Source organism: Piliocolobus tephrosceles, unplaced genomic scaffold (assembly GCF_002776525.5).
Source record: "Piliocolobus tephrosceles isolate RC106 unplaced genomic scaffold, ASM277652v3 unscaffolded_42429, whole genome shotgun sequence".
Lineage (NCBI taxonomy): Eukaryota > Metazoa > Chordata > Mammalia > Primates > Cercopithecidae > Piliocolobus > Piliocolobus tephrosceles.
The window spans coordinates 512-15,921 of NW_022327009.1; the positions used below are offsets into that span (position 1 = coordinate 512).

General features: G+C 50.1%; 1 protein-coding gene across 1 annotated transcript; it reads right to left on the minus strand.

Annotated features, from left to right (window-relative positions):
• Positions 1 to 1,107: 1,107 nt before the first annotated feature.
• LOC113223751 (multidrug and toxin extrusion protein 1-like) lies at positions 1,108 to 11,943 on the minus strand (the record flags this gene model as incomplete). Its single annotated transcript, XM_031935112.1, has 3 exons — positions 11,579 to 11,943; positions 3,212 to 3,313; positions 1,108 to 1,248 (listed from the first exon to the last, which is right to left on the minus strand). Coding segments are annotated over exons 1-3 (429 nt in total), but the record flags the coding sequence as incomplete, so codon positions are not given.
• Positions 11,944 to 15,410: the final 3,467 nt, after the last annotated feature.

Here is a 15,410-nt window from a genome sequence, read left to right on the forward strand (position 1 = left end):
CCCATCTCTACTAAAATTACAAAAATTAGCTGGGCGTAGTGGCGGGCTCCTGTATTCCCAGCTACTCAGGAGGCTGAGGCAAGAGAATCACTTGAATCCAGGAGGCAGAAGTGGCAGTGAGCTGAGATCGTGCCACTGCTCTCCAGCCTGGGCGACAGAGCAAGACTCCATCTCAAAACAAAACAAAAAAAAATTATTAAGCTGAGCCTAAATTCCGGTGAAACATCTGACACCAACCAGTTTGAAGACCCACATAGAGGAACTGAATCAGCGTGAGAACACAGTTTCTTCATCTCCCTGTCCCATGACTTCATGCTGCACTCTTCAACCAAACAACAATCACACTTCAGCCCATTCGAAAACCCTTAAAAACTCTAGCCCCAAACTCCTCGGAGAGACTGATTTGAGGTTTCCTCATTCCGTGACCTTACAATGAAACCTCTTTCACTGTTGCAACCTGGCGTCTTGGATTATTGACTTGCCATGAGCAAGTCGACGAACCTATTATGGTTACAAGATCTTGGCTGGGTTAAGGATACGTACAAGTTTAGATGCGGAAAAGTAATCGCCTCTAGGCTACAGGCGATTACCCAGCCTTTCTCTTTTAAAAAGTCACTTTGCGCCAGGCGTGGTGGCTCATGCCTGTAATCCCAGCACTTTGGGAGGCCGAGGTGGGCGGATCACGAGGTCAGGAGATGGAGACCATCCTGGCTAACACGGTGAAAACCTATCTCTACTAAAAAATACAAAAAATTAGCCGGGTATGGTGGCGGACGCCTGGATTCCCAGCTACTCGGGAGGCTGAGGCACGAGAATGGCGTGAACCCGGGAGGCAGAGCTTGCAGTCAGCCAAGATCGTGCCACTGTACTCCAGCCTGGGTGACAGAGCAAGACTCCATCTGAAAAAAAAAAAAAAAAAAAAGTCACATTGCTCTCCAATTTCAGCAATCAGGGACACTTCTTCTGGGAATGCAATGGCACAGTAGCACAGAAAAGTCCACCTGCTGGAGACCTAGCATGGCCTGCGTCCGTACCCTGGGGGGCACTGGGAGTGCAAAGGCAGTCTGAAGTCCAGGCTAGTGCCAGAGGATTTCCAGGTGTGCTCACCTTCACCAGGGTCAGCAGCAAACCCTGAAGCTTTGGGGAGTCCAGGGCAGTGGCCCCCAAACCGGGGAGTGGTATCACAGGATGTCTGATGCGCTCCCTATTTGGAACCTGGTACCTCCACTTGATTGTACAGCAGGGAACCTGTGGACAACAGCCCAAACTGCACCCAGCCTGGAAGCACTGACTTTGATAAGTCCTTGGCCACATCCTGCAATTCCTTGGCCAAAGAGAATCTGCTGAGTCTTGCTAAGTGCATTTCTGTCTTCTCCTCTATTGCAAATACAATACTTAAAAACAAAATGGGTAATTAAACCTGGGATTTGTCCATGTTACCCACTAAAGCCAAAATAAAGTAAGCCATGCTGGGGCAGTGGCTCAAGCCTGTAATTCCAGCACTTTGGGAGGTCGAGAAGGGCGGATCACAAAATCAGGAGTTCAAGACCCACCTGACCAACATGGTAAAACCCCATCTCTACTAAAAATACAGAAAATTAGCTGGGTGTGGTGGCGCATGCCTCTAATCCCAGGCTGAGGCAGGAGAATCGTTTGAACCCCGGAGGTGGCAGCTGCAGTGAGCCAAGATTGAACCACTGTACTCCAGATTGGGAGACAAAGCGAGACTCCATTTCAAAATAAATAAACAAATAAATAAGCCATATGTACTCATAGCTAGTTCCACATATACTTGGTGACTAGTTCCCAGGCATCTTGCATAGTTTATGGGTAGCAAGCTCAAATGCCTGGTGACACCAGGCAGATCAAGTGAAACTGTGTCTCCGTCAGGGCAGGAGGAAAGGAAAGGGGAACATACACCTGCCCGAGAGCCACTGAATCCACTTTTCTAGAAATACCCTAACTAGACAAACCAAACCCTTTGGTCTTGCGTAGCCAGTTGACAATTCCTGGCTGAGACTGATGACATGTCTCTGGTTTGGGGGAGTTCACATCTACTATACGGAGAGGATTTGCAGATCTTTCCAATTTTAAATTTGGACACAAAGATCTAGACTTTCACCTTCCAGACTCATTTCTAGATTAGGACTCTCAGTAACACAGACAACTGAGGGGTGGGCATGGGGGGAGTCAGTTCCTCTGAGGAAGTCAGACTTGAACGCCCCTTTTACTGTTCCCCTCCCCAAGCTGTGGGACCAAGAATGGGAATGAGTTCCACGGATTAGAAATACGATGATGTAGGCCGGGTGCTGGGACTCATGCCTGTAATCCCAGCACTTTGGGAGGCCGAGGCGGGTGGATCACCTGAGGTCAGGAGTTCAAGACCAGCCCGAGCAACAAGGTGAAACCCCGTCTCTACTAAAAATACAAAAATTAGCCAGACGTGGTGGCAGGCACCTGTAATACCAGCTACTCAGGAGGCTGAGACAGGAGAATTGCTTGAACCCAGGAGGCAGAGGTTGCAGTGAGCCGAGATTACACCACTGCACTCCAGCCTGGGTTGGAGGGAGACTCTGAAAAAAAAAAAAAAAAAAAAGAAAGAAATAAGATGATGTCAGGCTGGGCCCAGTGGCTCACGCCTGTAATCCCAGCACTTTCGGAGGCCAAGGCAGGTGGATTGCTTGAACTCAGGAGTTTAAGACCAGCCTGGGCAACATGGTGAAACCCCATCTCTACTAAAAATACAAAAATTGACCAAGTGTGGTGTCGCCTGTCTGTAACCCCAGCTACTCAGGAGGCTGAGGCAGGAGAATCACTTGAACCCGGGAGGCGGAGGTTGCAGTGAGCCGAGATCGTACCATTGCACTCCAGCCTGGGTGACAGAGTGAGACATTGTCTCAAAAAAAACACAACAAAATAAAATGAAAAAAATAGAAATGAGAAGATGTGGTAGACAGGATAATGCCCCCCAAGATGTCCCCATCCCAATCCCCAGAACCTAGGAATCTGCAAGGTTACACGGCATAGGGGAATTAAAGTTGCAGCACCTTGATTTTAGGCCATGAAACCCACTTCAGACTTCTGCACTCCAGCACTGTAAGACAGTAAGTCTGTGTAGGTTTCAACTGCTACATTTTGGTGATTTGTTATAGTAGCAGCAGGAGACAAACACAGACCATGCTGGTAAACCTTCCAGAAAGCCCACACATACCGCGATCGCCAGCGTGACTGCGTCCAGCTCCAGCTTGCCCAGGTGGCCACAGAACACGGAGCTTATGAAGCTGATCAGGAACACCATCAGCTGAACCAAGAACTGGGAAGAGAGGGGAACGGGAAGGGAGGTGAGTGCCCACCATCGCAGGGAAGCCTGGGGCCCCAAGGGTGACCCCGACCCAACAAGTCCAGTCAGAAGTAAAGAAACCCGACTTCAGTGAGCCTCTGCCACCTTTCACAGGCAAATGTACAATTTCTGGGGCTGGGGATGGGAGGCTTTTTGAAATATTAAAACATTTATTTGCAACCACTGGGTCAGGATCACTTTTTTTGAGAACTTCCCAGCCTTTTCGGTTTTTCTTTTATTTTTCTGAGGCAGAGTCTCACACTGTCACCTGGACTGGAGTACAGTGGCGCGATCTCGGCTCACTGTAACCTCCGCCTCCCGGGTTCAAGTGATTCTCCTGCCTCAGCCTCCTGAGCAGCTGGGATTATAGGCGGGCGCCACCACGCCCGCCTAATTTTTGGATTTCTAGTAGAGACAGGGTTTCACCATGTTGGTCAGGCTGGTCTCGAACCCCTGACCTCGTGATCCGCCCACCTCAGCCTCCCAAAGTGCTGGGATTAAAGGCATGAGCCACCGCCCCCAACCTGCCTTTTTGGTTTTTTGCTTCAGTTTCTCAAGCCATAGATCACATTAAATTTCCTCTGAAATCTGTAGAGGCGGCCTTCTGGGATAACCCCCTTGTTATCCAAGATTCCTAGTGCAGACTGGAGGGAATGCAGCCTTCAACAAGAACTCACTCCAGCAAGGAGTCCGAAGACCGGAGGAAGCAATGAGATCGTCCATTTGGAGTCCCAGTGGGATCCGGACTCTCAGGGTGAAACATTACAGGCCTGCTGAACACCTTGCAATCTAGGAAGCCTCAGATGTGAGGGCAAATTCTGGAATATTGGGGGACCATTCTTCCCCAAAATTCCAGGGGGCAATTCTATGAATTGCTCCACAGTGCTTTCACTACATGATTGGATAATGAGCTTATTTCTGGAGGTTAACTTAAAATCACCTCCTGCCCCGCACCCACTAGACCCAGGCCGTCCAGTCTCTTTCTTGAGGAATCCCCTCTCCCCTGGCAGGCTACATGGCCCAAAGTGGGGCTTCACCTGATCCCTGCTCCCTAGGAGAGAATGGGTGCCTAAGGATTTGCTGCTGCCGCCGCTGCCTGCATCTGCCCCGTGGGGCCCTCACTGAAGCTGGTACCCCAGAGTTGGTGATGCTGCTGCTGGTCCAGCCGCAAGGCTGCCTCTCGCCGCCCTCAAGGAGAACAGAATCCTCTGTGCTGAGCCCACAGAAAGGCCCCCCTTTTAGGGTTCCAATGACTTAGCTTCATTGGACCTCCACCAGGCTCACACACAGCCCATCTGCCAGCTCTGCAGCCAACCCAAAATTGCTACATCAGGACCTCATCAGGCCCCCGAGCCATGATGCTTCCGATGATCTCCCTCTTTTCTTCCCCAGAATCCACATCTGGGGAGAGACCATTTTCAACTCCTGTGATGGGCTCAGAACTTCAGAGCATGCAAAGCCTGTTACGGGTGTGTGTGTGTGTGTGTGTGTGTGTGTGTGTGTGTGTGTGTGTGTGTTGTAGGAGAATTATCTTTCTTGTATCAACTCCTACATGATCCAGGCACCTCTCTCACTACCACAGAAGCCTAATGTGAATTTAATCGCCAACAGTCCCCACTACTGAACATGAGGAGCACTTTTGCAATGTTCTGCATGAGTAAGCCAAAATAAGACAGAAGATGGGAATAAAAGGGGGTGGGGTGGAGGTGTCAATAAAAAAGGCTGGGATGAAGAACCAGATGCTGTAGAATCTAAACCTAGAGCCAATGGACGCCCCGTAGGCCTGTACTGGGAACGGTGCCACACGATTTCAGCATTGTCACCACCCTTACAGATGTCCCCATTAGGTGGAGCTTGGTGTCTCTTTAAATTGTGAATTCATGTACTTTTAAAGGCCACAGGGTCCTTTTTATTTGTAAACTCAGCATCACTTCCAAATCTTTTCAACTTACTGTGCTTTAAGCTTTTGCATATCATCTGTCACAAACGGTTGTGTTCACAGAATCTGTCTTCTCCTTTCCCACGGAACATCGCGTTTCCACGCCACAGCTCCCTGCCTCCCTGCGGGCCACCTGTGAGCTGTTTTTCATGGCTTCGCGTGGAAACGTGCTCGGTGTCCCCTACTACCCGATCTTTGGAGTGCCGCCCAGATTTTACCATCACAAACTGCACTGCCCTGAGCATCTTTCTCACTTGGGTGGGGGTCCGTCCAAGGGTGGGAATCATTAGATGTCTTGGATACAAAAGGCCAGGAAGTTGAGCTGAGTTAGACTAACCCATGTGGGATGCACCTTCAATGCCAAAGCCAGCAAAAATAGCTTTCTGAGAGCTGCTGCCGCTCTGCCGGGGTTACGGCAACAACCCTGTGCTCTGACTGCCTGAGTCGGGCAGCCTCATGCAGCTGGCCCATCCTGAAAGTCCGTGCCAGGGATCTCGGCTTCAGTCCAGATTTACTAACCTCTTTCAGATCTTGGTTTCAAGCCCTTTGGGTGAACACTTGGCCACAGACTGTGGATCATGTACATAAGGGTCACCTGGGAGGCTTTGCCCTGGCCCATTGCAAGCCCCAAGAGGTTAGGCCGGGCTCAGTGGCTCACACCTGTAATCTCAACACTTTGGGAGGCGGAGGCGGGTGGATCACCTGAGGTCAGAAGTTTGAGACCAGCCTGGCCAACATGGTGAAGCCCCGTCTCTACTAAAAATACAAAAAAATTAGCTGGGCATGGTGGTGCACACCTGTAATCCCAGCTACTCGGGAGGCTGAGGCAGGATAATTGTTTGAACCCAGGAGGCAGAGGTTGCAGTGAGTGGAGATCGAACCGCTACACTCCAGCCTGGGCGACAGAGACTCTGTCTCAAAAAAAAAAAAAAAAAAGAAAGAAAGAAAAAAGAAAGAAATAAAAGGCCCAGGAGGTCCATGGGGCTGAGGAATCTTCATTTCAGTATATCCCCACGCTCCCTCATACACACCCAGGCAAGCTACATGTGGTCCAGGGTCACACTTTGAGAGTGCTCCAGACCCTCTGGACTGTGCTATCACAGAGCGTATTTCTGTGCCCAGGGAATGAACCAATACTGGACAAAGGCCTGTTCCGCTAGATGTCTCAGCAGCTGCTGTCTGAAGAACAGCCTGAACTGGCAGTGGCTTGGACAGAGCTGAATGGATGACAGAAATTGCCAGACTGGGCAGGGCACGGTGGCTCATGCCTGCAATCACAGCACTTGGGGAGGCTGAGCCGGGAGGACTGCTTGAGCCCAGGAGTTCAAGACCAGCCCAGCAACATTTTGTAGAGACCACGTCTCTATAAAAAAATAGCAAAAATAGCACACATGGTGGCACGCACCTGTGATCCCAGCCACTCAGGAGCCTGAGGCATGAAGGATCACTTGAGCTCAGGAGTTTGAGGCTGCAGTGAGCCGCCCACACCACTGCATTCCAGCCTGGGCGACAGAGCAAGACCCTGTCTCAAACAAAGGAACTTCCAGACTGACCGTGCTTCCGTCCCTTCTTGTCACAGCGACCCTGCTCAGATTTTGGCTGGACAACCATAAGCAAACTTGGCAGCCAGATAAAGACCTTCAATGCCTGGCGGCTTTAGAAGTTGCTCTCCAGGGCCAGGCACCTCCAGACAGCCTCTCCTACCCCCTCCCATGACTGCTGAAAGTTCACTCACTGGAGAAAAGCTAAGAGGGCACCTGGGACAGCCCCACTTCCTTTACATGTGAGGAAGCACAGCCCAGGAGGTTTCGCAACCAGCCCAGCTACCTGACTGTCAACTCAGATGGTTACATACAGCCACTGTCTTTGGAGCACGAAGTACATCCAAGCACTGGGGGAACGGGTGTGAGTTAGACACCATTACTCCATTTCTGCCCCGTGGGACCCACAGTACAGATGGTTCTGAGGTACAATTTTTCAACTTTGCAGTGGTGCAAAAGCAATGGACATTCAGTAGAAACTGTACTTGGAATTTGGGATATTGATCTTTTCCCGGGCTAGTAATGTGTAGTCTCAGACTTGCAGTGCCTGTCAGGGCAGTGGGCCACAGCTGCCCATCAGCCCTGCCATCACGAGTGCAGGCAACTGACACTCTACAGTAGACTGTGTTGCCAGCATTTTTTGGGTATTGTTTTGTGTTTTCGCATCCCATCATGAGCACAAAACGGCCATATGTGTCTCCTGCTTCTGGGGAAAAGAAGGCAGCTATTACTCTTGCAATGGAACTGAAGATAATTGGCCAGCATAAGGGTGGCAAGCCAGTCACGGCTGTCCCACGCAAGTCAGGACTGTTGCAATCCATGATCTCATCCTTTAGAGGCATTTTGACTTAATGATATTTTCAGTGCACGTAACCCCATCGTAAGCCAGGGAGCATCTGTAGAGTGTAGGGAAAGATGTTCAAAACGCAATAAATTACACAGCTCAAGACATTTGTGTGATGAGCTATGGGGGTACAGCAGAGAATTCAGAGGTTACTGGGGGAAATGAAGTGGAGCTGAAACCTGAATGATGAGCAAGTCAATGTCAAATAGTCGGGTACCAGCCTTGTCTGTAGGGGAGGACTTTCCAGGCTGAGGCACTGAAAGGAGGCTGGGTGGAGGGTGTAACCAGGAGATAGGGAAGAGAGATGAGGCTGGAGGGCTGGCCAGGCCCAGGCCACAGAGGACTTTGCAGGACCAAGGAAAAGGTTCTGAGCAGGAGACATAAGCTCAGATGGGCATTTAAAAAGTGGATCCCTCTGAGAGGTATTTAAGGAGTTAAAGCCAAAGGCCTTGGTGAGGACGGATTGGAGGAGGAAACAGGGAGTAGAGGCGGCGGGGTCCGGACCTCACCCGGCTTTCCTCTGTCCAGCTCCTGTCATCTTTGACTACTTCCTCTCACCCTTTGAATGGGAGGAACCGCCTTCCCTGTAGGTCTTCTCTTCCTCCGGCCTAGGCCTGTCTGTCTCTGACCAGGCTTCTCCTGCAGAATCTGGTGTCAGTAACCACTTCCTGATCAATTATCTTCTCCATTGCCTTCAGGATACAATTCAAAAGGTCAGCCTGCTTTTTTTCCTTTGTGTGTCCTGGGTAAAGCGGGTCTCTCCAGATCCCCCACCTCACCCCCCTCAACCTGCCTGTCTTATCTGATATTTCCACCCTGCAGCCCTAGAAGGTGCGCCATCTCCTTCCCTTACAAGTGGAAACACTTCCCTGAGTTGGGGCCTAGGCTGTCCCACCTCTGTTACATCCTGGGCAATGCCCGGGGGTCCACCTTGGGTGTTACTTTTCAGAACTTTTGCTGTTTGAAGTTTCTGGATTCAGCCAGGTGATGAGAGGCTGATGACAAAGAGGAGGCACAGCTGGAGTACCTGAGGCCAGGTATCTGCACATTCCTTCCCTTGCAAATCCAGTCTTCCTCAAGCTTTCTCCAAGATGAAATGGACACATCTTTTGAGAAGTAAGCACCATTCGGCTCACACTTTCCATTGTGTTATGGGTTATTCTCTTTACAAAGGCCTCATTTAAAGCCCAGTGAGACCTCAAGGGTCAGGGTTAACTTGAGAGGTCTGGAAGGGAGATGGCGAATAAGACAGAAAATTACAGAGAGGAGAGCCGGACAGGGCATCTTCCTCATGTTATGTTGGACACTTGGAGTAGAAAGTATTGGACAATGAGCATGGGAAAAGAAGGGGGTGGTCTCTCCTTATCCCATGCCCTTTAGCAAACAGAAAACTTTACAGCAGATGGGATTAGAGATGGGAGACAGACCCAGGCGGGTCCACATACACTTCATGAAAGACTAAAACAGGTAGCAAAACTCTACCATCACATTTTCACAAAGCAGAGACATACACGCACAAAGGACTGGAAGGAAAGCTCCCAAATTACCTCTCAGTGGTGAGATTTCAGAGGGTTTTTTCCTTTTGTTGGTGTTGGTTTTCTATTTTTTTCTACACTAAATATGCATGACATTTGTAATAAACACAATGGTATACACGCATGTACAGACAAAGAGAAAAGGTGAGGTCCCCAGTGCGTCCATGCAGTGCTCATCCCTGGAGAACTGGAGAGGATCCCACATCAAGGGGATCAAGCTACTAGGAGGGCTGGATTTCAGAAACCTGCCCTGTTGTTATTATTATTGTTATTATTATTATTATTGCTATACTATTAAAGCAATAACAGGCTGGGCAAGGTGGCTCATGCTTATAATCCCAGCTCTTGGGAGACCGAAGGCAGGAGGATTGCTTGAGCCCAGGAATTCAAGTAATGGGCAACACAAGGAGACCCTATCTCTAACCCAAAATACAAAAATTAGCCAGGCATGGTGGTGTGTGCCTGTACTCTCCACTACTTCGGAAGTTGAGGCTGTAGTGAGCTGTGATCGCACTACTGCACGCCAACCTGGCCAACAGATCAAGACCCTGTCTCAAAAAAAAAAAAAAAAAACAATAATAGCCTTAGAAAGCCCTTTCTTACAGCAGCTCTATGAGGGAATGTTAGGACAAGACACGATTATTATCTCCATTTTACAGATGACTACGCAGAGACCAGAAGAGGTTAAGAGGCTGTTTCAATCTGCACAGCTGCTTCCTGACTTACTTTCGGAGGTCAAAGCAGGGCATGCAGCCCCAGGTCTTGAGATTCTAAATCATGAGGTTTTTTTTTATTTTTGTTTTTTTGACACAGAGTTCTGCTCTTTTTGCCCAGGCTGGAGTGCAACGGCGCTATCTCGGCCCACTGCAACCTCCACCTCCCAGGTTCAAGCGATTCTCCTGCCTCAGCCTCCCAAGTAGCTGGGATTACAGGCGTCTGCCACCATGCCTAGCTCATTTTTTTTTTCTTTTTTTTTTTTTTTTTTTGCATTTTTAGTAGAGACGGGGTTTGTTAGCCAGGATGGTCTCGATCTCTTGACCTCGTGATCTGCCTGCATCGGCCTCCCAAAGTGCTGGGATTACAGGCGTGAGCCACGGGGCCGGCCATGACCAGGCTGGAGTGCAGTGGCACCATCTGGCTCACTGTAACCTCCGCCTCCCAGGTTCAAGCGATTCTCGTGCCTCAGCCTCTGGAGTAGCTGGGACTATAGGCGCCCGCCACCACGTCTGGCTACTTTTTGTATTTTTAGTAGAGACGGAGTTTCACCATTTTGCCCAGGCTGGTCTCAAACTCCTGACCTCAAGTGATCAACCCGCCTCAGCCTCCCAGAGTGCTGGGATTACGGGCCCGGCTCCAAATCATGAGTTCTTTCTGGTCTGTGAGAAAGCATCGCTGATGGATCTTCATTCCATGGCTTTGACTTCGGCATTACTCTTGCTGTCCTGCACACCACAGCGTGTGCCACAATATCCCACAAACCATCGAGTCCCCACTCCAGGAGCACAGCGGCCCCCCTCAGCCCGCGCAGGTGCAGAATGTGGGCCTCAAAGTCAAAAGCTTATTCACGCCTTAAGTGCATACCGGTCGCTTCTTGCGCAGCGTCCTACCCTCTCGGTTTGAAAACCACCCAAGCTGGCAGGAGAACGTGGATAGGATTTTATTTTTGTGGTTTTAAAAACCACGTTACTTTTAGGAGACAAGGCAGAAACAGCCCTAACCTAATGATTAAAAAGAAAAGAATCCCACAGATAAGAACACCTCGATCCCACAAAGAACCACATTAAAACCCCTTTTTTCTTTTACATACATAATTACTGGCAGGGAGGGGGCGGTACAGGATGCCTCTGGTTTCGTCGGTAGAGGTTGACTTAATTCTGAAGAAATCATTTCGCAGCTCTAAGTCCACGACAGACCACGCACCTCCTCCTCCATGCCTCGGGATTATTTAGATCGCTGAGCTCCCGAGCTTTTTACCGCTGATTTTCAAAGAAGTAAGTTCCTTCGTGTTTTGAAGTTCAGACAACTTGTGCTTTGTTGGTTGGAATCAGCTCCCAGAGAAGGCACCCCCGGATGCAAATGCAGCCTGGACCTGGTTGAGCCCCGTTAGGCGCAAAGGTCCCAGCTCCCCGGTGTCTCCTGGCGTAGGAGGCGGGAGCCGCCGGCCTCTCCGAGCCAACGTGCGCCTAGGCGCATGCCAGCGTGCCCGCAGTGCCCCGCGGAGCTCACAGTCGGGTGGTGCGGAGCGGAGGGCGGCCGGGACGCAGGCGGAGGAGCTGGGGTGCCCGCCCGGCTCCTGGCACTATGCTTCCCGGCGCCCGCCCGCGGCCAGCTCGCTCTATCCCCAAACTCCGCCAAGTCACCCGCGGAGGCAGGACTCACCAGGCCCCCAGCTCGCCGGGACCGGCCTCCCACCGAGGCCACCTTACTCACCGCCGGGCCCGCCAGGACCAAGAGCGCCCGCAGCTCCTCTCGGAAGGCGGACAGCCGCAGGCAGCGCGACCCACGGAGCTCAAGGGTGGCCTCCGGGCCTCCGCGCACGGGCGCGGGCTCCTCAGGATTCTCCATGTGACTGGCGCGCTGCAGCCCGGTATCGCAGAGGCAGGCAGTGGGGACCGCGCAGCGCAGCCCGCTCTGCAGTCCCCGCCCCGGCCGCCCGCCTAGAGCCCGCCCCGCGCCTGGCGCCCGGGGGCCCCACTGAAAGCGCAGCCAGGCAGCCTGCGACCTTGGGCGCACCCTTTGCACCTTTTTCTGCACCACTGCGGACGCCTGCGGGTCTGGCAAAGACCAAGGAACTCCTGCACTTGGAAGGCAAAGTTTGAAAAAGCTCTGGAAACTAACGGAATGCGCTCCGGGGGCTGGGTCGTCCAAGTCTCGCGGTCGCCAGGACTCACCCCGGCTCTGCACCTCCGCTGGGAGTTTCAGGTTCTGAACGACCTGGCCTGGAAGGACTCAGAGGCCTCGAGCGGTGACTACGGTAGCACCCCGCGGAGTGTATGGGTTGGGCGCATTTACTGTGCAGATTGAGTTGGGTACTCGCTTTGATGCTGGTTTGGATGTTGCATACTCCTTTCCTTTCATCAGTTGTTCCATTAGAGAACTTAGAATCTACCAGGATAGAGCAACATGCTCCCATTTGCCAAGTTGCACAGTTGGTGCCCGCTGGTCGTGTTGGAAGTTTATCCATCAGCCTGCGTGGGAGTACAAGAGGCTGTGGCCCAGAAGGGCATGGGCAGCGCGCTTTCCTCCCAGAGCCTCAGCTTCCTCATCTGCAAACGTGAAAGAACATCTCATCGCCAGCTGTGAAGACCGGGGTTGCCTGGGCGGAGGACCTGAGTCAGTGCCACCTGCCCTCAGCCTGGCACCAGCCATTACCTAATAAGTGTCAGTTACCAGGACAAGAATGATTTCTGTAATAGTCAAAATTCCTTCCATTGTAAGTGATCCAATGTAAGTAAAGAAAACGGAAAACAAATTTTTTGGCTCACATAATCAGGAAGTGTGGATTCAGGGAGTTGTTTTTTTTTTTTGGCCTGGTATTAGACGGAGTCTCACTCTGTCCCCCAGGCTGGAGTGCAGTGGCACCATCTCGGCTCACTGCAAGCTCCGCCTCCCGGGTTCTCGCCATTCTCCTGCCTCCCGAGTAGCTGGGTCTACAGGCGCCCACCACTACGCCCGGCTAATTTTTTTTGTATTTTTAGTAGAGAAGGGGTTTCACCTTGTTGGCCAGGATGGTCTCGATCTCCTGCCTTCGTGATCCTCCCGTCTCGGCCTCCCAAACTGCTGGGATTACAGGCGTGAGCCACTGCGCCCGGCCGGATTCAGGGATTTAAAAACAAGATCATTCGGCCTGGTGAAACACCAGGCCAACATGGTGAAACACCGTCTCTACCGAAAATTAGCTGTGCGCCGTGGCGCCTGCCTGTAATCCCAGCTACTAGGGAGGCTGAGGCAGGAGAATTGCTTGAACCCGGGAGACGGTGGTTGCAGTGAGCCGAGATCTCGCCACTGCACTCCAGCCTGGTGGCAGAGGGAGAATTCATGTAAAAAAACACACACACACAAACAAGATCGTCCCTCTCCCCATCTCGGTCCCTCTCCTCCCTTCTCCTTGCCCCTAGGGATTCTTTCCGTGGTTTCTCTTCCTCCTCTGCAGGCAGTCTTTCTCTTCCTGTGCAGGTTACAGTGGTGGGTGGCCTCTGATGCCCTCGTTTCTGTCTTTCCCATCTGTTAAACCAGAAAGTAAGGCCCTCCCCTCCTCTCTTCTGGCTCCAAACTAACAAACAAAAAACTGGGAGAAGATCTGGTTAGCCCTGCTTAGGTTTCTTGCCCACCTCTGGAACAATCGCCCTGGGTGGGAAAATAGGGTCTGATGTTTGGCTTGCCCTGGATCATGCACCCAGCTTTGTACCTACAGGGTAGAATTAGGCGCCCTATGACTGGTCTCCTCCCACGAGGACTGTAGGTATGGAGTAGAGAAGTTTTCCAAAAGAACTGAGAGTCTCAACAGACAAATATCCAAGGATGTTCACTAGATCTGTGATCACTGCTGTTCTTTGATAATCTTCTGGAAGTCCTGACTGATGTAATAAGACAGGAAATGGAAATGTAATGTATAATATTAGGAAAGAAAAGGCAAAGGGATTACTCACAGTAGAAATTGCCAGACTGGGCCAGGCACAGTGACTCATGCCTATAATCGTAACACTTTGGAAGGCCGAGGTGGGAGGATCACTTGAACCCAGGAGTTTCGAGACCAGCCTGGGCAACACAGTGAGACCCCATCTTTTAAAAAAAAAATCCACACAACCCAACCCAAAGAAATAAAATATGAAGAAAAACTAATAGAATTGATACAGGGGTTTAATAAAGTTGCTACATAGAAGTTCTTCAACAAGTCATATCAGTCCTTTATATTGGTAATAACATATATGAAAATACTAAAAGAAATCCTTCACAATAGCAACAAAAAACAAAAGGTCCATGTGATGCAGAGCATAACTCCTCACTCCTTAAAGATGGATTGTACATAGTGACTTCCTTCCAAAAAGTTGAGCAGGAAAATTAATTTTCAATTAACATATTAGGTTTTAGTCCACTTCTGTGTATTCCATTATTTTAAAATTTAATAGAATGATTCTAAAAGCAATTGATAGTGTAAACAGGAAAAGATATAACAAAAACTCTGAAAAAGAAAAGGAAGGAGGAAAGAAGTAGCTCTGTTGGCTGATAAATAGCTTTTAAAACAATGTGTGGTTGACTGAGCTTGGTAGCCCACACCTGTAGCCCCAGCACTTTGGGAGGCTGAGGTGACAGGATTGACTGAACCCAGCAGTTTGAGGCTTCAGTGAGCTATGATTGCACTACTGCACTCCAGCCTGGGCAGCAGAGTAAGACCCTATCTCAATAAAAAACAAAAAACAAAACAATTAAAAAAACAAAGAACCCTGGTTGTTAGGATTTTGATTGACATTGCATTATATCTGCAGATTTATTCAGAAAGAATGCACCTCATGAAAATACTGTCTTCTAGTTAAATCATATCCCTAGTCTAATCAGTACTTATCTAGGGAATGGGACACTCACTGGACTAGGGATATGATGAATTTGTTATTGATGCTTGATAAATAGTCCTAATTATGTTCATATATGGTTCTTAACTTGCTGAAATATATTATTAAAAGCATGTATTAAAGTTGAATTTTATCAGTTTGTTTTGTTTTGGGACAGGATCTGTCTCTGTTGCCCAGGCCAGAGTGCAATGGTTTGATCTCACCTCAAAGCAGCTTCAACCTCCCTAGCTCAAGCAATCCTCCCACCTTAGCCTCCTGAAGAACTGGGACTACAGCCATGTGCCACCAAACCCGGCTAATTTTGTTTTCTTTTTCCTTTTTTTTTTTTTTTTTTTGTTGAGACGGAGTTCACTCTTCTTGCCCAGGCTGGAGTGCAATTGTGCGATCTTGGCTCACTGCAACCTCCGCCTCCTGGGTTCAAGCAACTCCCCTGCCTCAGCCTCCTGAGTAGTAGCTGGGATTACAGGCATGTGCCACCATGCCCAACTAATTTTGTATTTTTTTTTTTTTTTAAGTGAAGATGGGGTTTCTCCATGTTGGTCATGCTGGTCTCAACCTCAGGTGATCCACCTGCCTAGGCCTCCCAAAGTGCTAGTATTACAGGCATGATCCACCATGCCCGGCCTGTTTTCATATTTTTT